The 27,127-nt window shown below is 42.8% G+C and overlaps 1 protein-coding gene across 3 annotated transcripts in view; it reads right to left on the bottom strand.

The window, feature by feature from the left end:
• The window catches only part of ATP11B (ATPase phospholipid transporting 11B (putative)), a 456,703-nt gene that overhangs the window by 261,701 nt on the left and 167,875 nt on the right, over positions 1-27,127 (bottom strand). For all 3 annotated transcript variants that reach the window (XM_069213099.1, XM_069213101.1, XM_069213100.1), the window contains exons 10-12: positions 23,368-23,449; positions 10,607-10,757; positions 1,870-2,067 (exon numbers count right to left, since the gene is read on the bottom strand). In XM_069213099.1, the coding sequence (XP_069069200.1) occupies positions 1,870-2,067; positions 10,607-10,757; positions 23,368-23,449 (431 nt within the window). The remainder of the gene's footprint in view (positions 1-1,869; positions 2,068-10,606; positions 10,758-23,367; positions 23,450-27,127) is intronic.

Below are 27,127 nucleotides of genomic sequence, written 5' to 3'. Positions count from 1 at the left end.
GAGTGTGCAGCTTAAAATAGCAGCTCCCTTCTTGCGGGAGCAATGTTTTCATCTGCTTCTCTGCATAGGGGGGGGCGCATGCGCCCCCCACACATTCTTTTTAGATCCTTTGCCTCAGGGAGGTGACCCAGTGGCACACCTGCATGCATATTATTCAGTGCCCCAGGGTTGTGGAGGTCCCCGGAGCAGCGGTGTGGGGTGGCCGGGTGCACACCCCGTATTCATTTATAAACTTTGGCCCCGGGGAGGTGGCCCACCCTACATACTTAATTACCAGTGCCCCAGGGAGGTACCTTAGAACAAAAAATGTGCTTCCTAAGTCCAGTACTAAAGTGGTTGTCTATTTTTGGAACATCAAAATGTGTTTAAGAAAAAACAAAAAACAGCATTGACAGTCAATTACACCTCATATAAATAGGTTACCACATAAGCCAATTTTTACCTGCAAGCTCTAAAGAAAAGAAAATAAATGCTGTTGCCAATTTGCTTAAAAGAAGAATCCATTCACTTGCTGTATTTCGCCTCAATCACAGAAATTTTATACTGTCAATATGATATAAAGTGTACATTAACACTACATAAAACCACAAAATAAAAATAAACAGGTCTAATCTATAATTGTAAACAGGGACTTAGTTTACCTGGATGAATACTTCCAGGAGTTCACAAAATATGTGACTTGTGGCATGTTAACTGCATCACCATACTATAACAGGTCGATTACGTAATGAGCATTACAAGTCAAAAAGCAAACGGGAGAGAATGTGGTACGATTACATAGTATATATTGGTTTTGGTTACTTGCTAAATTTAACAAATCCTTACATGTATTTAAAATCAGTATTAGTCTGGGTTAAGAAATCACAAATCGAAGGGGTAGAAGACACACCCATTATTTGATTAAAGGAGGAGGGGTGCAATTTAGGAACAAAGACCCAAAACCGTGTGATAAACTTTGCTGGAAAATGCCACGCACATAGTGGGCCTTTGCAGATGCCAGTGACATTACTGTGGTCAAAACCTCAGCTTAAGACAGATATTCAAAAGGTTTTATTCGTCATGTGGTGGGGTTTATACTTACTAAATTTGTGTCAGACACCCTGGCAATGAAGTCAATAGGTTGCAGAATAATCATTTTGTGGTAAAAATAGCAACAAAACTATTAAACGACACAAGCTTTAGACGCTGGTTCCTCAATGAGCCAGTTCTGACATCTCAGACCCTACTGATATTTTTAGTTTCTCTAGTTTTTCAACAGCTTCATGAATGATTATCTTTACTGGATCCCATTTTTCAAATTTACTGATTGCCAGTCTGACCAATCAGAACATCCACTCCTCACACAGGAACTGGGATGTGCACCATTAGGTGATATTTGTAAACTAGGTGGCCTTGCTGTAACTGTACAGCCTTACACCCTGTGCATAATATAACAGAAATCAATTTGTGTAAAAAGCCCAATATCCAAAATATGTTGCTATGCTGAAAATAATTGAAATTCATCTAGTTTTAAACACCTTTAGCAAGGAGATTACAATATTGTAAATTATTTCAAGCAGTAATATATTTCCTAATTTGCACAACAGGAATTCTGTTTTTCTTTAAATTCCAGAGTATAGATATCTATGACATATGTTCAGAAGTTATTAATAAACACCCAAACCATGTGTGCAATCAGCAATAAAGCATTTTTTCTGCTGAAACCGGACAACTCCGATATCTATAAGGCCCAAACAAAGACCCAATGATTTCACTGGTGTGCCAAATTTAACAATATAATACTTTCTTCGTTAACGGAACAACCATATAGACACTAACACATACCTGCAGATAAACACAAAAAACTATTAACACTTTACCACTTTTTACCTGTCCCAGTTCCTCATTCAGGTCTGAAGTATTCACTTGTGCCCTCTGATCAGTTTCTTCATGGTAAAGATCCAGATCCCAGCCAATGAAAAAGGAGCCAAGAAACTTCTGCATCTCCACAGTCACGTACAATGAAATGGGGATTATGAAATTGTAAAGTACTAGAAAAGCGAGGAAATCTGAAATAAACCTTAGAATCTATAAAAAGAGAAAAACATTCAGGCATTAATTCACACCTATAGGTCAAAATTTAGCTCACTGCTGTTTGCATGGAATGTGCTATAATAGTAATTTTCAAAATAATTAACTGAATAATTAAAACAAAGTAAAAGTGTTTACATTCAAGCTATGTTGCTGGAGTTATGACTCTTGATAACAGAAACAAAAGCAAATTAAATGCAAGATTGTTTACAGCTACTGTGCCAACATTCTCGGTTGGTCTCCAGTGCCTTGTGTACTGAGTAGTTCCTAAAAAAGAAAGCTATTAATTTCACTGGACAAGATCTAACCCAGACAACATATAAACAATGTAAAGAAGACTCACAATTCCAACAACCCTGGCTACTGCTGTGCGTGACGTGGCACAAAAGACCTACTTGTTGCATTAAGCGCTTGCACCGTGCTGCCTTTCCCCTCTCTCTAAGGGCTTTTACAAGTGATTCCCTTTCTTCAGCCACCACTTCTCAGAGGGTACTTGCTGTAGTCCCCACAACTGTAGTAAACAACTAGATTGATAAACCTCCATTCCGCCCCGCCCCCCCCCAACTATTGTCATATTGGGAACTCAGTTTCTGATAACACTTTCCCAAAGAAAAATGCTGTATAATACGAAGGTTTTTACTGACACTATTTTCAAGCCTCTCCATTCCTAAAATAAACAAATTTAGAGTAAGTGTCACAGCATAAAACTTGTGTTTTAATGCAAGCCCGCTTTCAGGTAACCCAATCGTGAAGATCCTTTAGTGTATTCACTCTACCAGAGTTTGATTCAATAAACCACACAAGTGCTCAATATCGATGGGTACAGTACAAAGTACAAGACAGACACATGTAACTACACATTCTGAAACCTTCCTATGTACATTTAGTAGCTTTTCGTGAATTTCTTATAGTTCCAATTAGGATTGCCTGGTGAAAGGTAAATGAAAAAGTTACTAATCTTCGGTCACAATATTTCTTGTAGACTCTCCATCTACCTACAAATTCATGACCTCTTGCAGGTGACACTGGATCCAGAAACTTCTGATCTAGCCCTCCAGTACCCGTATGGGGTGCTGGCTCCATCTCGATGCCAGAAGTGAAGTTGTGGTGAAATCCCTGTAACCAAACAGTGCCCATTCTGGCATGCAGATAATCCGTTGCACACCTGTTATTAACTGAGCCCTCAGAGGCAGAAACTATGAAAGAAGCCACAAATTAGAGCAGTACAGAAATCTAATTTGGAATCTTATTAAATGGGTCTAAGACCATCCTTTCAGAATGGGGAAGTTGGGGAGATCAGTGAGGAATCAGCAGGTAGAGTATCCACTTCAGCGGATACCTCTACATGCAGAATCATCACCCCTTGAAAAGATTCACAAGCCAAGCAGTAAATCTACCCGGGTGATAATCTAAAGAAATGATGAGATTAGTAAATCCTGGAAGACTGATAGTTTATGTTTTGAGGTGAGACGAGGTGACCATTTCGCACAGACAAAGATATTTTCCCCAGAATCTGCAAGGCTCGTTATTAGGTGGAGCACAACTCCACATATTTGAGATGTAAAACTTAACCAAATAACACAAAAATGGGGTTTGTTACTTGATTCCCAGCATTATTACTAGATAAAACCTCAAACAATTTCAATGCATGCTTTTCAAACTAAACGTTATACACTTTTGTTTTCAGTTTCTATTTCAAGAGGGATTTTTTCAGTGTTTTCCAATGTTTAAAGTTTATAAAATTGTAAAAAGGGTTAATGCACACATTATGTATACATTTAAACTGTCTGCAACATATGCATTATTAAAGTAACTGTTCAAGTAAGAACATGACTGAAGACAGAGCAGCTTGTAAACACAAAGCAGTTGTCTCTAAGATTCTGAACTGGCTATTTACAGATCACTACTATTAGCACCAACTTAAGCAGCTCATTTTAGACAAATCCATTTGCAGAACTCCACTCCAGACTTGTATATGGGCTTTGAAGATGTACATGATATGGATCCTGAACCCTCTGTGGATAGATGCTGCTCTGAGGGGCATACTCATCAGAATGTAAAACTAAGAACTGGAGTCCTGGGTCCAGATTGTTATGGGCGGGCATTGTATCACCAGAGGTCACTGTGGATTCAGATGCAATCATGATACCAGATGTTTCAGAATTCAATGTTTTAGTCCACTCTGTGAAGAGATTACATTATGGTAGCACCACTAGCCCTGGACTGAAGCCTGGCTAGATTTGAGCTTCAAACCACCACAAAGCAGAATACAGAGAACAGCATGCTGAAGTCAGATGAGCAAGCCATGGTCCCAAAACAGGAGTTGAAAGGTCCAGGGGCTTTTACTTGATGGACACAATGGCATGGTAAATAACTTAATATTATCGGAGTGGGGAACAGCAGGAGCATCCATCAAAAAAGTGCATAAATGTAGTAACCGCACATGCACTGCTTTGACACCAGAGAGCACCAAGCCTGTATAAGTGTAGGGAAGACAGTCTTTTTCCACTGAAAAACAATAATTTCTCTTCTGTTGTTTTCTAATAAGTTATATTCAGTTAACGGAAAACCAAAAAACCTTCTTATAATTCAAACACGCTGAAGGCAGGAATGTCGCCTGACCGGTTAGATGGATTCTTGACCAATGCGCATATTCAAACTATTACAAACAAGTATGGGGTATGATAAGACAGGGCTACCGCAAAGACTGGAGTCGTGTGTATTAACTGCTGGGAATCCCTTTCTTGTTAATATTAATCTACCCAAGGGTGGCCTGAAAGAAAACCCACTGTTTCTAAACCCTAATGAAACCCTTCAAGAAAAGTGACAGGAACCCTACAATTGTGATAGCAGAAATGCTCAAATATATAGGTGTAACAAACAGTAATTTATTAAATGGATGATGACACCTAAGATCTCACATCCTCCGACATCCACGGAGCTGTAGATATATCTCTCCCAGCAAGTTTGAAGGATTCCAAGCACTAAATATTCACAGGAGTCTCTCCACAATCTTTTTCATCACCCTTTCACAGCTTTGGCCTAACTATAGAATTAGGTATGGAAAGCATAGCAGTATCATACCCTCATCCTAGACAGTTTATTCCTACACCGTAAATCTGCTGTTGTTTCCATCAGTTCAGTAGTTTCCAGTGCTGTTATCTCCCGTATCAACAGTCTGGGAAATCTTAGCCTTCCCAAATAGACTATCATCCCTCTATGAGGTTATCAATATACTTGCACCGAGTGTTAATGTATTATAACTTAACTGAGATTCATAAAGCACTACTATTGCTTAAGAGCTTCTATGCACTATAACCTCCCTAATAGAATAGAGAAACCACCTAAAGTACATTAAGGTCAGAGATCGTATGATGAGAGACTGTGAGCCAACATTTAGGCTTGTTTGAAGACACAAATTTTAAGGTCCTTCAAGAAATTTGTAAGATCATATGTTTGAGTGGCAGTTTGTTCCATATTTTAGCTCGTAAAATAACTGGTGAGCTTCCTTGCTACCTTCCTTGGTCCTTAAATGTGTCCGTAATCTCTGCCTGTGTGAACTCACATTCATCCCACCTTCTTAACTTAAACGTCCGTGTCTACGGTTGATCCTTCTTCAGCCACCATTCTACCAATTTCATCACCCTCCACATGCAGTCTTTGCGGATACTGCTGGTGAACTTATCTGATTCATCCCAGGTATCCCCTACTGCCCTCCTAACCTGAGCCCACTCTCTTTTTTTATCCCCATGAGTCTGGAACTGTTTCCTTTAGCTGCCACCTGTTTAGTGAGCATCTGCTCTAAGTGAAATCTAATGCCATCTATGGAGGAAATACACCCCCACCAGTATCACTTTCACGACCTTCCATTCCACTGCATGGTTACGGGCTGTCTTGTAATTATCTTGATGATACTTAAATACTGACCCCCCAAAGCATTCACCCAAAATGTCCTGAAAGAGATCCCAGCACTTTTCTGTTCCTCCACCAGCATCAACCAAAACAAACAAAAAGCTGCCCACATATTGCACTTTTTAATAATTGTACTGTTCTTCATGGGTCACCACAAAGCAGTCCAAACTGCTGCAAGTGCCATGGGATTCAAACTAGCAGTATTCTTGGACCCCAGAGTTAAATGATCTCCACCTAGCTTAGAACCCCCTCTTCCACAACTTCATTAAGAGCCACAAACATACTAGGCTTAGCAGTCCACTTTGAACAGTGTCTATCAAAGGGGTTGTTATCCATAACAAAGATCATATCGCCCTCCCATATCACAGCAATATCCATAGAAAGTGTTCGCTTCTAGAACATCTCCAAAAAAGTTATGTTAATCAGTAGTTACTGCATATATGTTGACAAGGCAGGTTTTCTGCATTGAGTATACTACAGCCTGCTACACAGCCTTCTTCAGCGTAAACCCTGGTTCATCTAGGTGCAAACTGTAGGCTTAGGGTCACCCATGTCATCACTCCCCTCACAAAAGTAGGCAGTAGACTATGTTTGCCCTTTCCATCTCTTATGCAATTTCTCTTTTCCTCATTCAGTTAACTGTGTTCAAGATTCCCAGCTAAATTCTCCTAATGTAAGTGTATACTCTGTGCATTTACATAGTTATTAAGCCCTATCACATGCCTCGTGATAAATAACTATCATTCCCCACAATTGTCTTCTGCAATAATTTTCACAAGCATATTGTCTTCCAACACCATTCCCATGCTACATTTGGACCATTACACTCCATTTCGTCACACTTGATGCATGCTGACCAGGATGTGTGACTATACTTCCTGGTTCCTTGTGCCATATTGCAACCTCCACTCCTTTTTAACCCTCCTCCTACAACCAGCATCTCCAGTTATGACATCCGGATGTTGCACACCAAGCATTATCCAGTTCAGTTCCCCAACTTAAAAACACACACCACAACTCAACTTGAAAGCTTCACTTATAACAAGAAAAAACATTCTTTCAAAAATGTCTTCCCACACGCACTGAAGTTAGCACCTTTGTCAGACGTATAGTCAAGTGCAGTCCAGAGATTGCTCCAACACCCCACCCTCACCCCAAGCAGTCACGTGTGTTCCAACTGGTGGATGAGATCTGACAGGGAGCTAACTGTAATGCACTCATTTGTCTGTATAGGTCTGTCACTTAAATCACAGAAGTATGCCCTCTATATTTCTCACACATTCACCCTGTTATCCAACTTCTTTTCTCTAGCTCAGCACTACAGTGGTGAATTCTGTTGCTATGCTTACGTTGTAAACCCCATGTGCCCTTTAATACATTCAATCAATCCCTAAACGTTCAAAAGTCCAGCCTTCGTGTAAGCTAATTTTATAAAGTTCTTAGGACAAGCTGTTACGGTATTACCATTTGTCTCTGCTTTAAGCTTCCATCACAATCAGAATCACCTTTTGTCCATCCGTCTCCTCCATTCCCTGTGTGTCATCTTAGTTGCCCACCAAGCCAGGGGAATCCAGAGCGCCACAGTAATTGCACCCCACCTTTTCAATCTTGAACAGCCTCCAAGAATAGGCCCACCCCCTCAGTCTCACATTCTCAAATATTCTCAGAACTCCTCAGGGGTAGAAAAAAAAATGTAAGTTCTCATTATGGATGACACAGTTTAACATATACTTTATGTTCATGGCTCGTAGAGTTTCTGGTCTTGGAATGGCCTGATTGGGGAGCCTTAGTCAACTGTGTCCTCTGTGTTCCTAATACGTCACACTGTGTATTCGCACAGTCTTGTCATTAGGGTTTGAGGCTGGACTCCAGGCCATGTCAATGCCCAGGGAATCTGTTCAACAGTTAAGCAGGCAGACAATCCACTCGACTTTCGAAGCCCAAAAATCCAAGTAATATTTCCACTGATTGGTTCTAATCACGCTCCGGAAACCCAATAAACGGAATATTGATGCCTCTGACCCTGCCAAATGCATCTTGTGTTATAAGATGTGGGTGAGCTTTGAGACAGGGATTGAAATGTCATTTTCAAATACACAACTTTGTCTTTCAGTTCATCCACAGTTTTATCTAACTGTAGAGATCGGTCATTCACTTTAAAGAGGTTGACCCAGCATAGATTCAATTCTGAGATGCCACCAACTTTATTCTCAAGCATCAGTTTGGATGGTTCGAAAGTGGAAAGGATTTGTGAAGTGGCTAGCTCGTGCATTTCCCCCTGCATATCTCCCACCATTTGCTACAGAGTGCCTCCCTTTATTTGGTGCCGGCATCTATTGGTCCATCATTGTTAGCTGTGTGAGATTCAGACAACGTATTTCCCCATCTCTCTATTGTCCAGATTCACCCACACCCACAGACTACTCCTCTGCAAGGATCTTAGAAAGGGATTGCCCAGAATGGTCCTTCAGGCTGAAGCCTAGTGTCTACTAGTGGATCCCGTTGGTCGTTGACTTACATGGCCTCAAGAACTTCCCCACGTGGCATACTCTGGATATAGGGTAAAGTTTCTTAATTCATTCCCCATACATCACTACCTATTCAAGGCAGAGACAGCTCTCCCGCAGCCCAAAGATAATCCCACCACTGCACCTCAGTTTACACCCTTATCTTTCTCAGTTTCTTGACTCCAAAACTAGAACAGTGGCTTCCTTCTTCTGTTACCCCCCTAGGACATTAGGTGCCTGTGCCTCAATAGACTTATCTCGGTCAAACACCATGCCCCAACATCCAAGCTGTGTCTCTGAGTGGGCTCTCTCTCATATACCCGTTTCCATACTGGGCTCAGCTTATTCCCTCCAGTCGCCCGGGCTGGTGCCCAGACAGGCTCATACTCTCCAGTTCTTCCTCTTCTCAGTCTTCAGTCAAAGCACTCTACATTCCAGGCTTGCTTGCTCTGTCAGTAGTCACCCGGCCAGCACCAAATTGAGACGTGCAGCACCTACCGTTTCCTCACCACAAAATGTTCAGCACTGAAATGGCTCCTCCAGCTCTTGGGGCAACCACCTTTCACTGCCAACCTTCAAACTACTAAATTCTCATGTCTCAGATGTCAGCAGAGTAGCTCTGGAAGGCACCTCTAAATATCTTCTGTGAGGGTTCTTGTAATTCTTAACAGTCACTGCTTCTCTTTTTTGAGCCTGCCATCTCACTTTGGTATGTTTCAAGGGCCTTAGACAGACTGCCTGTACACACCGGTTTCGAGCCTCATGCATACTTACCACGTTTTCAAGCCTTGGTCGCTATCTCCAGACAGAGTAGTCATTCAACTGCATGCAGCATCCACAGCCTTTTCTGCGATCCTCCTCTCAATACAGTTTCCAGTCTTCTGTTCAAGGCCGCCATCTTCCCGAGCCCACCAGCTTGGCATTTCTCTTCCCTGTGGTAAACAATGTGGACCCGCTAGCACTAATCCTGCATCAGCTCTGGAGCAAGCCCATTGGCCTCCTGACTCTCAAAACAGATAATCTGTCAGAGCTCACGCTTCTCCCGCTTCACTTCAGCTGTATTATCAAGCTACCTTCTCAGCAGTTTTTCTGCTTAGTACTGAGCAGGATATTGCTAGGGCCTTAGCAATCCTCGTTAATGACGCAGATCTGAAATCTTACCTGGCCATGCTTCCTAAAATGTTCACAATCAGACATAATTGTTACCTCAAATAAATGTTCACCATATTTAAACAGTTTAGCTGGAATCCTCAGTCTGGTAATTGTACTAACTTACATGACCAGACGAGCTATTGATAATTTGTTGACTTTTCATGCCTTGCTTTGCAAAGGAAAGGCTGGGGTAATAGAAGCACATTTCTGCACATAGTAAAATCTTCTAAAGATTACGTGGTTGAGAAAAAGTTATTAAACATACTCAACAGAAACCTGGCACTCAACCGTGGAAGCAAAATGCCAAAGCTTCTTTAAGATGATGTGAGAAGTGATTTACTTTGCTAAAGCTAAGAAGAAACGTTATGCATCTTGCCCAAATTTTATCATAAGACAAATTTAAGGATGATTACTATTGCTGCGTGGAGGAATTCATACCAGGAATGGTGAATGCATATCATATAAATTTTTTAAGTACATAGAATAAAAGGAGGCTGGTAAGAGGTACAATATGTAAAAGCCAAGAAATAAGGAAGGCCGATTCAAGCATATGGAAACGACAACCTAACTGCATTGAATACCAGTATCAAGACAGCAAATTGTAAGAATGGGCAAATACGAATCCTACAACTACCAGAATGCACCTTGAAAACGTATGTCAGAGTAATGCAGACTGATCGTAGCAAGTAAGGTTATATATTGGTTTCAATTTATCCAATATGATTTTTATCTTAAAAGCCATACTTGCTTAACAAAAAAAACCTTTAAACATTACCTAACAGGACTCATCTTCCTCAACGAAGGATATAGCTTCTGCATGAATTTACATTTTCAAATCACATGATATGTTTTTTTGTTTTTAACATTCCACAACATTAAAATGCTTGAACACAGTAAGATTTCAGTTAACTTCTGTAAATTGATTCATTTTACCTCTATTCTGTTTACAATGATGAAAAACAAACCTTGCTGCTATTTCTTTCATGAGCTGTCTTTTGGTTATAAAACGGTTCATCCCATTTTTCTTCTGCTTGCCAAGTATACTTCAAAATAGTGCTGAGAATGGCTTCAAACAGGAGGATTATCAAATAAATAATCAAAAATGTGTTCATGGACCTGACATATAAAAGGAAATTTAAGATTAGATTTTACATTATGGACAAGAAGTATTTCTAAAGCTGAGATTACATATGTAATGAAGACAAAGATACTTATAATAAATATTGTGAGAAAAGCATAAATGAAGCATGCTCACAGAAAATACTACAAAAGGTTGGTAATGTGCAACCAATAAACAACTCCAAGCTAGAATTACTAAAGGTGATGTGTATGTACGCACAAAAAAACCTATAGTCAGTCAAAGACAGGATTTGAGGGATTCTATTGTCATAAATATAATTTAGCATATAATATTAGGAGTGAGAAAGGGGCATTTGAGGGGTAAGTGGACGCCCTGCAAAATGCACTAAATACTTTAAAACCCTCATGTTTGCTTTGTGGTATTCAAAATAATATTTTCAAGTAGTTTTCACACTAGAAAGACATAGGGGTAAATGCTTTTCAAGGTGTCAACAGCAAGAGAACATCCCACATATCAAACCCATGTATGTGAATGGGTTTCTCCCTAAGGGAAAGATGTTTGCATGTGGAGAAGAAAAAGAAAATGTGTGTGGAAAAAATACACATTTTGGTGTCATTCGCTCGTGCAGATGGTCCCTTTTGCAGAAAATCCACAAGAAAACTTTACAACGATGGAGTATTACTAGAAACCAAGATTGCTGAATCCTTACATACAAGACAGAAATTACCTTGAAACATAGAAGAAAACATACACAAATAATTTTAGACTTTTCAAACCTCGGCTTTCTGAATTAAGCCATCAATCAAACCCTTGTATGCGATTTTCAGGAACGGACAGAACTGTGTTCTTTTAGAAATTATGAGATCTGTAAAAATGGGAGGAATTCAAAAGGTCTGCGCATAAAGCTAATAACACTGGCTGAACAGATTAATGCTAGAAATTTGTAGATGTCTATATTCCTATTTTGCAGTTAACATTGCAGTTTTTCTAAGCACCAAGTGCAAATATATTTATTATTCATGTGTTTGAGATTTAAAATAGGTTAAGGTTTGAAATTTAGAATACAAAATATTAGAAAGGATACTGTTTATATATAAACCCAACCATTTTGGCTTTTAGCAGTGCAAACAGCAAATGCCAGAAACCTGGGGTGGCTGTGCAGGGTGTGTGAGAATACATAAGGACACCTACATTATATATATATATATATATATATATATATATATATATATATATATATATATATATATAATTCCACACACACAAAAAACCCAAAGGTTACAGGGACGTTATAGTTAGGTTCTGAATGTATGCGCACAGAACTAGAGAAATTCAGCAGTTATGGTTAACTCAAGTAACTATAACTCGCACCCTAAGGTAACTACAACTTTCGCCCCACCATATACATCTCCTTTATAGTGAGCCCAGGGCTCCGGGTACTGGGGCGGCAGGTGTGCTGGTGGTCCCTCAGTGTTACCGGGCATTCCTACTGGGAATGTTTCATGACATACCCCTGGCAGGACATTTAGGACAAGACAAGACCTTTGCCAGGCCGGTCACACAATTTTATTCGCCCCAAACGAAGACAGCCTCAGATACATTCTGCAGGTCCTGTCCCACCTACCAGGCCAGTGGGAAGTCAGAGAAAAAGATGAAGGCTCCCCTGGTCCCACTTCCCATAGTTGGCACCCCTTTCAAAAGGGTGGGTATCGACGTTATTGGTCCACGGGACCCAAAGACAGCACTAGGCAACAAATTCATCCTGGTCTTGGTGGACCATGCCACACGCTACCCAGAGCCAATCCCTCTGAGGACGGTGACTGCACCTGTGGTGACCAGAACTTTTAATGATGATCTTTACCCAGGTAGGGCCAAAGAGATAGTGTCTGACAGAGGCACTAACTTCATGAAGTCCATGTGGGAAGCGTTTGGTGTAACCTACAAGTTCACCACACCGTATCAACCTCAATCTAACTGTCTAGTTCAGAGATTCACCAAGACCTTGAGGGGCATGATTGCAGGCCTACCTGAGGCCATGAGGCATAAGTGGGACGTCCTCTTGCCATGCCTTTTCTTTTTCTTACAAAGAGGTGCCCCAGAAGGGGGTAGAGTTTAGTCCCTTAGACTTCTCTATGGCTACCCTGTTAGGAGGCCTTTAAGCACTGTCGAGAAGGGGTGGGAGAAAGCTCCCAGGAATCTCCCCGCCAGGGCGTGGTCAGCTACATGTTGGCCTTGTGCAACCAGATGCCCCACTTTTGGGAAAAGGCCAAAAGCAAACTTGTAGCCAGTCAATAGGTAATAAAATGCTGTTATGACAAGGCGGCCACTGGTGGAGTTTCATACTGGCGACAAAGTATGGGATACTGAATCAGTGGAGCCCAAAGCTCTCAAGGAGCGCAAGGGGGAGGACACTCATTTAGTGGACCTCTAGACCCCTAGGAACTCCCTAAGGGTGCTCCATGTGAACAGACTCAAACCTTGCTTTAAGAGGTCTGAAGTGAGCGTGCTCCTCGTGATAGATGAGGGTGTGGAGGAGGAGAGTGAACCTCTCCCTGATCGCCTATCTGCACCGAAAAGTGATGAGTCAGTGGAGGGTGTTAATCTCTCTGTCTCCCTGACCCTTGACCAGCGAGGTGGCTTACCAATTAGTGGGTCAGTTTTCCTCCTGGTTTTCCCCTCACCCCTGGACAGACATCTGTGCGTCCATTACATTGATACAGGAGACAGTTCCCCCCCCCCCCCCCCCCCCCTGTAAAGAACAGCATTTACAGGTTGTTAGATAGGGTGAAGGCCAGCATCAAGGAGGAAGTGAGCAAGATGCTAGCTTTAGGGATGATTGACCTTCAACAGTCCCTGATCCAGTCCAGTGGTATTGGTACCACAGGCCGCCCCACAGGTGCCAAACCAGAACTTCGGTTCTGTGTGGACTACCGAGGTCTCAATTCCGTCACAAAGACTGACGAACACCCCAACCCCTGAGCTGACGAGCTCACTGACAGGCTAGGCGTTGCCAAATTCCTCAGTACCTTTGATTTGACATCAGGATACTAGCAGATCGCCTTGACTGAGGGGGCAAAAGAGGTTAGCATTCTCAAACCCTGAGGGACATTACCAATTACGGGTGATGACCTTTGGCTTGACGGATGCCCCTCCTACCTTCCAATGGCTGGTCAACCCAGTCCTGCCTGGTAAAGAGGTGTCTGCGCTGCCTACTTAGAGGAAACTGCCATCTACAGTGCCAGCTGGAAGGAACACCTGCTTCACCTCCAAGAGGTGCTACAGGCCCTGCAACAGGCAGGACTGACAATCAAGGCCAGTACGTGCCAGATGGGGAAGGGTTCTGTCGAGAATCTGGGATACCTGGTAGGTGGTGGCAAGGTGCAGCCCCTCCTGGCCAAGACAAACAATCATGGCTTGGCAACCCCCTAGAACCCAAATTGAAGTGAGAGCCTTCCTAAGGCCTCACTGACTAATACAGGAGATTTATTAGGGGATATGGCACCATGGTTGCCCTCTTAACTGAGCTGACTTCTAAGAAGCAGCCCAGATTGGTGAACTGGCCAGAGGCTTGCCAGAATGCTTTGATTCCCTTAAGAAAGCCATGTGCACAGCACCTGTACTCAGGGCCCCTTATTACTCCAAGGAATTCATAGTGCAGACGGATGCTTCAGAGTATAGCATGGGGCAGTTTTAGCACAGCTGAATGAGAAGGGCTTAGACCAACCGGTAGCCTTCATTAGCAGGAGGGTACTTCCACAAGAATAGAGGTGGAGTGCCATTGAAAGAGAAGCATTTGAGGTGGTCTGCGCCATGAAGAAGCTGGGGGCTTGCGCACTTTACCACTGCTGGCCAGTGCTAAAGTGCATGCGCACTCTCCCTTAAACATGGTAACACTGATTGCTATCCACCTGGCATATTTAATTTACCTCTGAGTCCCGATTAAAGTGCACTACATTTGCCCAGGGCCTGTCAATTAAATGCTACTAGTGGGCCTGCAGCGCTGATGGTGCCATCCACATAAGTATCCCCTTAATCATGTCCCAGGCCTTTCATTGCAAGGCCTGTGTGAGCAGTTTCACTACCACTTCGACTTGGCATTTAAAACTACTTGCAAAGCCTTAACCTCTCCTTTTACTACATGCAAGTCACCCCCAAGGTAGGCCCTAGATAACCTATAGGGCAGGGTGCTATGTAAGTAAAAGGCAGGACAAGTACTTATGTGTTTTACATGTCCTAACAGTGAACATCTCACAAATTCATTTTCCACTACTGTGAGACCTGCTCCTCTCAGACTAGCATTAGTAATGGCCTCGTATACTGTTAAGTGTCAGATTCTGGTATAGAAGGAGTAGCCCTGTCATGTTTAGTATGGCCAGAATAGTAATAGAAAATTCTGCTTAGTGGTTAACTTCGATTTCATATTACTATTTTAGAAATGGCACTTTTTAAAAAGTGGGCATTTCTCTGCACTCACTGCCATCTGTGCCTTACAGCCTGTCTCCAATCCACGACTGGTCTGTATGCGCATTTCACCCAGACAGCCATAACCACAGGACACTCAGTCACATCTGCATACTGAATGGGTCTCCTTCAGCAGGAAGAGTCTCTCTTGCACTTCAAAGGCCAGTGGGCCTGCCCTCACACAAAGGACTGATACACACCCCCACCTCCTCTCACAGGGATCCTGGCAGACAGCACTGGGCTGAAAGGGGAACATGCACACTTCAAAACCACTCTTTGAAGTTTCCCCCACTTCAAGAGTACTTTGGGTATACATACTGTGTCTCTGACCTCACAAATCAGACACCTCTGGATCTACACCTGGACTCTGTCAGTGGGACTGCCTGGCTGCCCAAAGGACTCATCTGGACTGCTTTTCTGGGAAGAGCTTCTGCCCTGCTGTCTGCTGGCCTCTGACACTGCTGGAAGGACTCTGCCTTCCCCACAAGTGCTCTCCAAGGGCTTGGACTGAGCTTGCCACCTGTTCTTAAGTCTCAGGGCCACAAAAACTTCACCAACAAGAAGAAATCCGTGCACGTCAGAAAATCGATGCAATGTCCGCAGAAATCAGCGCTTCAGCTGAAATTTCGCTGCATCGCCTGCTGGATTGACGAAGCGCCTGCTCCTTCTACCAGCACATTCAAGATTTTCAACATATCATCCCTGGGCATCAAAATAACCTTGCACTGCAGTGAGGAACCAAGGCTGCGTTCCAGGAAATCTACGCATCACGTTGGAGCGGGGAAAGAGACAAAGCATATTGTCTGTTGTGACTGAAAATTTGACGCAGCACCTTAATTTTCAACGCATCTCCTCCTCTACGGCCCCTGTGCATCGTTATTTTCTACACAATCCAGGTACTGTATGTTATTCTTGAGGATTGAGACTCATTTAAACCTTTAAAAAGTTATATCTCTACTTGTGCATATTGGATTTATGTTTTGATTATTTTAGTCAGACAAATATTAGCTAACTTTCTAAACCTGTGGGGTGCATTTTTGTGGTTTCTTCACTGTTATTGTATGAGTTATTGCACAAATACTTTACACATTGACTTCTAAGTTAAGCCTGCCTGTTCTATGCTAAGCTACCAGAGGGTGAGCACAGGATGATTTGGATTGTTTTGTGACTTACCCTGACTAGGATTGTGGTCCTCTGCCAACGAGAGACCTAATTTTTAACAGTCCCTGTAACCTTTGTTTTTCAGTGACTTTCTGTGTATTTTTTTTTTTTTTAGCACACACAGATGTGAATTTAACCAGTGCCCCGGAGGACAACCCTCCTCCTTGCAACCGAATCAAAGTTGCACACGGCCTTTGACTGTGTGCAGCATGAGGTTGGATGCAGTGTTTTTTGTTTTATGTTTAATTTCTCTCTTGATCCACAGATCGGACGAAAAAAAAATTATTTGGCAATTGTTTGCCCATATGTGTCCTATGGGGTTAGAATACCTGTATCTTCATTTCCCAACCCCAAGCCGATCCAGAAAACAAAATGGAAGCTGCAACTTTTCTGTCAGGTTGCAGCCAGTCAATCAGGGCCTCGCTTTTCCCACGGATCCAAAACCGCAGTTCCAGATCTGCAGAGGATCTGAGTCTCTATATGTCTATATTTTTTAAACTCTAATATCTCAGAAACTACTGAACGGATTTACACCCCCCCCTCATCCCCGCACCCCCTCCTTTTCTCGGCTCCCGCTTGACAGATCATCCAAAACCTTCCAAGAGAGCAGGTGAACTGACCAATGTGTACGTTTTGAAAATTTTGTGAAGATTCATCAAACGGTGTAAATGTTATTGGCAAAACAAAAAACACTCTGTATAAGGTCCTAACTATAACTCCCTAGTGGCAACCACTAAAATAAAATAAAAATACGTATATCTATATCTCTATATCTCTCTATATATATATCTCTATATATATATATATATATATATATATATATATATGGAAAATGTCCCTTACCCAGTGTACATCTGTTCGTGGCATTAGTTGCTGCTGATTCACATGCTGTGCACATCCCGCCATCTGGTGTTGGGCTCGGAGTGTTACAAGTTGTTTTTCTTCGAAGAAATCTTTTCGAGTCACGAGATCGAGGGACTCCTCCCATTTCGGCTCCATTGCGCATGGGCGTCGACTTCATCTTAGATTGTTTTTTTTTCCGCCATCGGGTTCGAACGTGTTCCTTTTCGCGCCGGGTTTCGGTTCGGAAAGTTAGTTAGAATCTCTGAAAAATCATCGGTATTTGCGTTCGGTATCGGGTTAGTTATAACAGGTCGACACCGACTTTTGAAGAGCTCCGGTGGACCTTCGGGGTTTTTTCGATTCCCCCCTCGGGGCCTGGTCGGCCCGGCCATGTGTCTCTTCAAGGCTGATGGAACGGACCCCATTCCGCTTCTGCCCAAAATGCCATAACAAGTATCCATATACAGATCAGCATCTGGTCTGTAACTTGTGTCTGTCGCCAGAACACAAGGAAGATACTTGTGAAGCCTGTCGAGCGTTTCGGTCCAGGAAGACACTAAGAGACCGAAGAGCAAGAAGATTGCAAATGGCGTCGGCGCCGTGAGTAAGACGTTGAAACATAAAACTCACGAGAAGACCACAAAAGCCCAGGAGACTCCACCGCCAACCGGCCATGGCTTAACCAGAAAGATAGGTGACCGATCATCAGCACCGAAAAAGGGCACGCTGGTGTCGAAGTCATCCGACTCCGGTCGAGATACCGCCACACAGCAATCTTCGGCCCGAGATTGCGGCTCCGAGCAAGTTCGGCACCGAGACAGCGGCACCGAAATGAGTCGGCACCGAGACACAACGACGCCGAAAATACAAAAGGTATCGTCGGAACCGAAAAAAGTAGCCGAAAAGGTTTCGATACCAAAACATCCGGCCTCGGAACCGAAATCAAGTTCCTACACAGAGGAACAAGGACTGTCCTCATAAATGTGGAGGAGTCCCTCGATCTCGTGACTCGAAAAGACTTCTTCGAAGAAAAACAACTTGTAACACTCCGAGCCCAACACCAGATGGCGGGATGTACACAGCATGTGTATCTGCAGCTACACATGCCATCGAACACATATATATATATAGTTCCCATTTAGAAAGCCCGGTGGCATGGCTTAAATGGAAGGGCTCTTAAAGCTGGCAGTTTTCATCTATGTGCTAAAAGGACAAGCAAAACGCAAATTAGATGCAGCTATCTTTCCTGGTTGTATCTGCATAAGTAACAATGATTGTTGGTCCAGGACAGCTTCCAAGTGGGGACCAAGTCCTTTGCTGGAAAAGTGCCAAAGTAAATAAGCAGTAAAGCGCGTTTCCTGTGACAATATAAAGTGAAGCCCCTGCTTCGCCCTTCCTAACCTGCTGGCTTTTTAAGTTCCATTGCGGTATTCTTTAAGCCGACAAGGGGTGTCGCAGACAAGGGGTGTCAGTGTCTGCATCCAGGCTTCCGGTAACAGCAGGAAGTCGAAGTCACGTAAGAAGTTTGTAAATTTGTTCTCCCTCATCTTACTGCTGAGACCGTTCACATTCCATAAGCAAACTTTTAGTGGCTGGGCCGTGGTGGAGGACAGATGCTGTTGGACTCTCATGCATCCCTTGAGGACCTGGCACTGGGATATGGCTCTGGCTGCTGGATTCGATTTTGCTGTTAGCTACTCCTAGACTACCCTATTGTTGAATTCTTTCTATTTGCAAGCCCTCACTGGCTGCTGCGGGATAAACTGTGTAAATGCCCCCCTTAACCCACGATTTTCGCTCATTATCTCTGGTGGCGCAGGCAATACTGTGAGCAATGGGCTTGGATAACATACAGGTTCAGACTTCTTCATGTCAATACCCCATAATGAAAACTGCTCCATGTGCTGCCAAAACTAGGTTGCAAATAGAACGGATGATGATTGGAATGCTTAACAACGTCAAACATTCACTCCAGTCACAGCCATATGCACATTAGTCTTGACCCTGCTCCCTATGGGAACAGTTCAGCCCGAACTTCCAGGTCATCCACTGGAAAATAGCATCCTGCCACCAGTTTCGGGGTATCAACACTCACTGTCAGCATTGGTAAAGTGCCCAGGATGCTAAAGTTAATAAAAACAAAGTCAGCAAAACAGGAGGTCGGAAGGCAAAAAGTCAGAGGAAACCACACCAAGGATGACAGCCCTAACAACAGCTTATCAATTCAAGCCCCACCATAACCTATACAATGTCACCTACTCCTTGTTGATGGTCCATAGCTAGCTACAGATGTTTGTGATGTCACTGAGTGCATCTTTACCTGTGAAAGGGAGGCTAATGTGGCGAGGGTAAAGCCAGGTGGGCTCTTTGAATAGATGAATAGTGCATCACTGAGGCCATCATGCAGAGGTTGTTGTCTGCCAGCATGGTAGATGGCTTGCTGCATCAATGGTCAATTGGGCGGGATGAATGCAAAACTTTGAAGATGGGACTGTCTTGCAGCACTGACGCTCTGGCTGATCATGATGATAAAATTGCGACGTCTGTACCCCAAAAAGGTTCTGGTGAGGTCCCTTTAGCAATAGAGAGAGCCTGTGGGGGCTCTTGGAACTTATCAGAAAAACTGGTAGCAAACAAAAGTAACTTTTTTTTTAATGAATACAAGACTATAGATATACAAATAGTTGCAAATTAAAATTGAAAAAAAGAAGGACCAGATACCAACACTAGGTATTAAATCAAACTGAGGATAAACAGCGCAATCTAACAGCACATCATCTTTAGCGCAGCATAAATGCACTCACAGGCCCCCAGACTGTCGCTTCACACATGTAAAGAATAAAGAATTGACTTGCCTCAGAAGAAGGCTGATGAAGCCACTTTTCTACAGACAGGTGTTCAAACCACTTTTGCGTCAAATCCCAAACTAACAGGAGATCGGCTAACAACCATGTGGCCATTTTGACAAGAAGCAGCCCACAAACAACTCTTGTCTACTGTTAACTACTTGAGATGACTTACAAAAAACCTATGGGCTGCTTAGACTCTAATTAGGTTCTGCACTACTTTGGAAGGATGCTGAAATGAAAAATATATAGCAACTGACTATTTTCACTCAGGCTGAACACCGTAAATACCTTAGAAATGAAGGATAGCCTAATGTGAAGCAAAAACAGTTAAGATACAAGGGAATAACAATCAACAGCCCCCTGTCCTAGTAGAGGTAACTGCAGTCAGCAAGACAGACTTCACTATTAACATTTTCAGGAAGTACAATTTCAGTCGCACAGAAAGGTCACCAGCAAAAATTGAACATTAGATAAAGGTATTACTGGGATTGAACAACTGGAGCATGAACAAATCTTAGTCACAAAGCCCCCACAGAATCTCATCACCAGAAAAATTTTGAACAACGAGCTCTGCTCTTTTCAATCTAACAAAATACAAAAAACACCAACTCAATAATCAACTCCTCACATATAGAAATTGTACATTTCAAATGTTATGGGAGTATGAAAAGGTCTATAATGCTCTGTATTGCACCATTTGTGACTTTTCCCATCCATCTGCAAGAATAAGCAGCCTTTATGAATTAACTCAAAGGACAGGAGAACCTCCATTACTTTCTCAGATGAGGACCTTTAAGAGTGGAAGCTTCTTACATACAAGCAAGTTTAGATTCAGACTACCCACCTGCCCTAATGGATCAAACGTTTGTGGAGCCAAGAAATACATTAAACAGAGCCCAAACAGGTAGACAAAAAGAACAAAAGGGGTGATATTTCTGTAAAATGTAAAAATTCTATCTCGCTAGGAAATTACAACAGTTCAGAATTGCTTCAAATAGTCTTCTATAGAAATGCAGCCCCTGTGTGGAACTAAGAAGGATTAAAAAAAATGTAAAGGGAACCAGTCTGTTGAACACATCTTGCATCAGACCAGTTATCAAGATACAATCTAGATGTTCTCTTTGCTTTATGAAGTGTAAAATTAACACAATCAAGACCTTAGTAAACCACAATGTGCTGAGTTCAGTGTGATGGGGAAGACAGAACACACCCACAGAAACTTCCTCAGGCCAGTAGAGACATGTGAAACCAGGCAGCGTGAGAAATATGCTGTAAGGATGACCATTTTGAAAAACATTTTTGTTGAGTTTTTCTGTCATACCTGAAACATCTTCAATACAATAACAATATCACCACACAATAGGATCACACACAGAAGATCATTGCAACATGGAGAAATTGGCTTTAATAAGAATAAAATGCATATTGTTCCATGTATGCTTCTTCAATTTGCCAAATAACCCCTAGAATATTTGTCACAAGTCAGTTGCCTTTCCCCAACCATCGTCAACCCTCCTCACACCAAAGGTTTTCATGTTTTTTCATGAACATTCTATGCAGTCGTATATCACTTATTACGTGACTCTATATCAATCTATGTTTTGCGCCATTCTGAGATGGTTGGGGTTTCTGGGCATCATAATTTCTTGGCTATATTCCTTTTGACCACAAAGAAGCCCATGTTCACCTTTAATGTCTGGTGTCTGTTCATAACCTATGCCTCTCATAGTCTTGGCAGCATGGGTGGTGCTGTGATTTATTTTGGATGGTCTACCATGTTTTTTAGCACTCACCCAATCTTTCAGTAAGATTTTACTGGAAATGGTTTGTTCTTGAACCTGAACCCTATGGAGGGTTCCAAATGCCCCTCCTCTCAAATAAGGCCACAAAAGATCATCTTTGAACTTTGACAGATTCAGTGAGCTTGTCAGGCCGCTCTAACATTTCTGCTCAGCTAACTTTCCCCTGTATGCAGCTATAACATCCAATGCTCTGCCACCTTATGAACTGAAAAACGTTACATCATTAAAGTGACGTGCATGGGTAAGTGGCAAATAAAAATGACATCAAATGGGATGTATCACCTCAGTGAAGATGGTTCGCAAAAGGGGTTGGCTGCCTGCAAAGGGTTGGCTGCAGGGCCTTGCCAAGGGGCAGAACCTGCAATCAACCAGGTGCTCACAACCTGGGGGTTCATCTGATAGAAGGATGTAGTATAGCATCACAAAACTCCGGATATTCAGTGTTAAAGGATATTTTTGGTTTCTTTCTGTTCTTAACACTAAAATGTATGTTTTAAAAATATCTAACATTCTGTTAAAAAAATAAAGTGCAGTTAACATTAAGAAATAAATTTAACATAAGTTCCTTTCATTGTTTTTTCGCTGTGCACATCTATACACACACACAAAAATATATATCATACAATGGCAGTGGCCATTGTGTTGTTGTGGTTCAGCCACACTTTCCATTGAAAGGCATTTTAGGATTTGCTTGAAACTTTTGACACAATGGACGGATTTGCAAAAAGCTTGCAAATCTTCTAACTTTGTCAGCTAAGTTCAATTGTGTTACGTTTTATGAAGATCCATCTATGTAGAAAAACTGAAAGTTAAGGGGGAGAGCATGAAAACATGTATAAGCACCGAACAACACTGGTGAGCTACTGCTGGGAAGGGGACAATGCCCTCTTTTCAGCACAGACTCTTCACCAAGTGAATCCCTATTTTAGGCAGCTCAACCAGACATGGAGTTGTACCTGCATCTCAAAACAGCCTTAAAAGTCTTTGTCCTCATGGGGGTAGACTGTGGCCGTCTACTCCAATATGTTCCGAGGAGGGTGTTGGGGGGGGGCAGATAGCCCACTAGACACAAACAGAAAAATAGTCAAAAAAGAGAAGGAAAAATGGGTAGGGGTCAAGTATTAGGAGATTTAAAAATGGAAAAGCTGTTAGTAGCAGTATACACCCAATGAATCACAAAAGTTTGTTAAAGCTTAGTTAAATCATAGTTTACACTAAGTACCTACCCTTACTGGCCTAAAAGAAGCAATTTAAGGAAGTAAAAGAAGTGCACTATTAAGTGTCTGAAGAATCCAAACAGTGATGTAAAGGGGACCATTACCCTTCTTTCTCCCACTCCAATGCTCCATCTCTGATGCAGGTCACGTCAAGGGAGAAGATATGGAGAATAATTGTGGAACCAATATTCCTACTGTTTGAAGCAGTAGGTAAGCCTAGCATTGGCAAAATGTATTTTTTCATTTGGCCCAACCAAGTTCAGGGACAGTCATTATGATATTAATGCAGGATATATTGTACATAAAACTTACTTTTCTACAGCAGATCTTTTCTGGGATTTAGTTTTGTAATTTAATGCCATTTTAGCTTCCATTCCTGTGTACACAGCAACACCTGAGAAACAAAAGACTGAAGGTTAAGATCATTAGAGAGTCTTATTGGCACATTATTCTCTGAATAGGTAAAATAGAGCCATGAATAGAGGTAAAATGTAGCCTTGAGTCCCCACTTGTACAGTGTATCTGTGGAACTCCCAGATAGTCAGACATAGCAAGTGCTACCCTTGTCCTGTTAGACTATCTGGCACGGCCCCAGGTTTCAAGGACCAGGAAAGCAGCTCCAAGATGACGGTTTTTATGATATTTCCCTCAGCGGGTCCACAGGTGAAGTAACAGGACCTCATCAACAAATGTGTGACATCACTTTGGCTTCTCCTAACATTTTGTTGAACTGAAGACAATGAGTATCTCAGATTCACAAAGCAGAACAAGTTGACTAAAACATACAGCAGAGAAGCCAGAACGGCCCATGAACCCTTCCTTTTCTGGGTCTCAAACATGTAATACAGTGCAGCTACTGTAAGATTTAGGTAAATAAACCCCACCACAAACACCGACGACAGCAGCAGAAATGCATAAAAACTAACAAAAGCTTTCGGTTATTTTCTTAGTTTTGATATGCACCGACAGTTCAAATGCAACTTATTGCTAAAGCTAAAGGCAGATTCAACAAAGCTATTTGCACATTAAAGAACATCAGTAGAAACATTTAGCAGAGCAAATTCCAAGGCGGAGTAAACTAATCTTGCATTTGAAAATGTAATTACCTCACACCCAAATCCCACTAGTACGGCTGAATTTCCATGTGAACAAATCTGTTCAGAGGTGGATGCTTGTGGGAATTCCGAGTGGATCTACATGTTAAAGTTGGTGAGCACCCATAATCTTACAAGCCTGTTTAATCAAAACCCTTTTTAGCTAGTTTCCAACCTTAAATACGATTGTAGATGTACTCTTGTTAAGAGCTGTGGAATTAAGGAAGGGGAAGGGGCGATCTTAGAGGACAATTTTGCACCAAGGGGACACAAAGAGAATGGAAATCATAGGTTCTTTGGCATTAGGTTCTCATGCAGTTGTAAATGTCTATGTAAAGGTCACCTTGGGCCTGGGTACCACTCAACAATTGTGGGGAACTGTTGGTACAGATTACAAATGCATTGGAAACTAGTGATGCATACAAACACCCCCGCTATTCCTTCACTGTCTTCCAGCAGATGAAAGGGACTGAAGACACTGCTAGTCTAAGGCTGGAACCAACTACCTCTGCCTACAATTGTATGCTTAAGATCTTGTGACAGGAGGCAGATCAAGGATTCGGTCAAAAGTTAACTCAACCAATATGTTCAATATTGTTCAGCATAACAAGTTACTTCTCTTAAGAAATGCTCTTTCTGGCAGAGACTAACTACAGATTTCCTCACCCAGGTGCTAGACTGGAGCCTTAAACGTTTGAGCAGTAGTTCTCACCAGTATGTGACGTCATTTGAGGAGTCAATATAGGCTGCACTTGCCGACGTCAGTTGCTTTCAAGGCTGTCCACACCCCTAGACGTCCTGCCACCAAACCAAATTGGCTTTGGCCACTGTGTAGACTCCTAGATGTGGGATCTTATTAATGGTGAGAGGCAAAGTCACAGAACTGTGAGGATGGGAAGGTCAGTGAAGAATCTGCAGTTAGAGTCTCAATTAGGAATATTGTATCGAAGGTAAGTAACTCGGTCTTCTGATAGAGACTTCTACCCGTGAATTTCTCACTTGTTGAATAGATACCAAAGAATTAAGAATTTGGAGGTGGGACTGTGAATGGACTCAAACCAAGGAGTCATGTAGGACTCAGTGGGCAAAATGTCCCTTCTACAAACCTGGCAGTCCACACAGTAATGATTTGTGAACATTTGAAGTGATACCCACGTAGCTGCCTGGAAGATGTCCAGGACAAGAACCCGACAGGTGGCTGCCACCAGGAAAATTCCTTGATGGTTCAGGTGTTTTAAGAGGATTACTACCTCCTGGCACAGGGTCCATGACCCCACCTGGCCCCGTTTTTTGTAATACCACATGGAGGGGGTGTGGTCTATAAGCACCTGTACCAGCTTCTCACGAATTGAAGGAATGCTTTCAACGCCAATCAGATGGCCCTCGGCTCATATGGATCTGGGACTTCACTGAACAGCAGAGGCCTCTGATCTTCTCCTGCCCCCAGGTAACCGCCCCAACCCAGAAGAGATTAATCATTCACCACTGTCCGCTCTGGGTGGGGTAGACAGAGGAGTTTGCCACTGACCAAATCACAGTACAGTAACCACCTCTGCATGTCTTTTGCAGTCTCTTCTGAAATCTTGATGTGGCTGTAGAGGTCCACTTGATGTTGGGCCCACAGAGACTTCAGATCTCACTCTGGAGACTGGTTATGCCACTTGGCGTGCTTTGCTAGCAGGATGCAGGGAATCATCAGTACAAGCAGCCCCAGAGTTGACGTCACTAAAATCCAGGACAGAGGCTGAAAAATCGGGATCATAGCCTGAATGTCCAGGATGGTCCTTTCCATGAGAAAGGCACAAAACTGAACTGTGTCCAGAATGACTCCAAAGAAATACAGCATCTGAAGAGTCAGGTGTAACTTCTATATAGTGATAATCAATAACAAAGATGACAGGAGGTTTTCCATTGTATGGAAGTGGTCGACGTCGGCCTGGGGAAAGCCCATTGTCAACAGTCAATTTTTGAAGTAGATGAAGACTGCGACTCCTGACCTCCAAAGGTGTGTTCCTACCACCTCCATCACTTACATGAACACCCGAGGGGCATTGGTGATGCCATAGGGAGCACAGAGAACTGAAAATGCTCCTGTCCCACTGAAAACAGAAGGTAGTGCTGATATTCCTCCAGGATGGGTATATGGCAATAGGCATCCTGCAGGTCCAAACCATCATCCAGTCCCAGGATCGAGGGCAGACAACACCTGGGCCAAGGTGAGCTTTTTGAATTTGTCCTTGTGGAAAGAAGCCTTTGAGAGGGAGCAGATCTAAAATAGGACAAAGGACTGAGTCCTTTTTTGGCACAGAAAGCAACGGGAATAACTGGCACATCCCATTTCTGGAACAGAGAGCCTCTCGATAGCTCCTCTGGCAAAAAGGGCTTTCATTTCCTTCTATAAGACAGATGGTCCTCAGTCAGTCGTTCCAGTGATGGTGGAAGGTGTGGCAGATCAGCCATTCAGGGTAGAGCATACCCGTTCTGGACAACTTGCAGGAATCACCAGTCTGATGTTATGTCTACCAACACAGTAAAAAACATTGGATCTTGCCTCCAACCAAATGGCTGTGATGCTCCTCTAAGGTCACACTAAAGTAGGGGACTGGGGACTGCATGGGGCACAGTTGACTGAATTCTGCCCTTAACTGACCGTGGGGTCTGACTGTGCCACAAAATGACAAGGCACCTTGCTGAGGCGGACGAGGTTGTCTGAATGGGGTACCCTTGCTAAAGCTGTAAAAAGAACAAAGGGATTAATGAGGTTGCCATGATGGTGCAGCGGGGCCAAAGTAATGCAATGCGGTCTGCTTGCTTTGAAGTGCTCCAGGTGAACTCTGCTTTCCCCAAAGAGAAGAGTCACATCTACCAGCATGTCCATAAAGGACAAGTGGATACTGCCTGAAAAACAAGTGAACCATAACCAGGTGTGGTGTTGACCTGCTCACTCAATGGAAGCCCTGGTATCCAGGCCACAACGA

Source organism: Pleurodeles waltl, chromosome 11, assembly GCF_031143425.1.
Source record: "Pleurodeles waltl isolate 20211129_DDA chromosome 11, aPleWal1.hap1.20221129, whole genome shotgun sequence".
Classification (NCBI taxonomy): domain Eukaryota; kingdom Metazoa; phylum Chordata; class Amphibia; order Caudata; family Salamandridae; genus Pleurodeles; species Pleurodeles waltl.
This window is presented reverse-complemented; position numbering and strand designations above follow the sequence as displayed.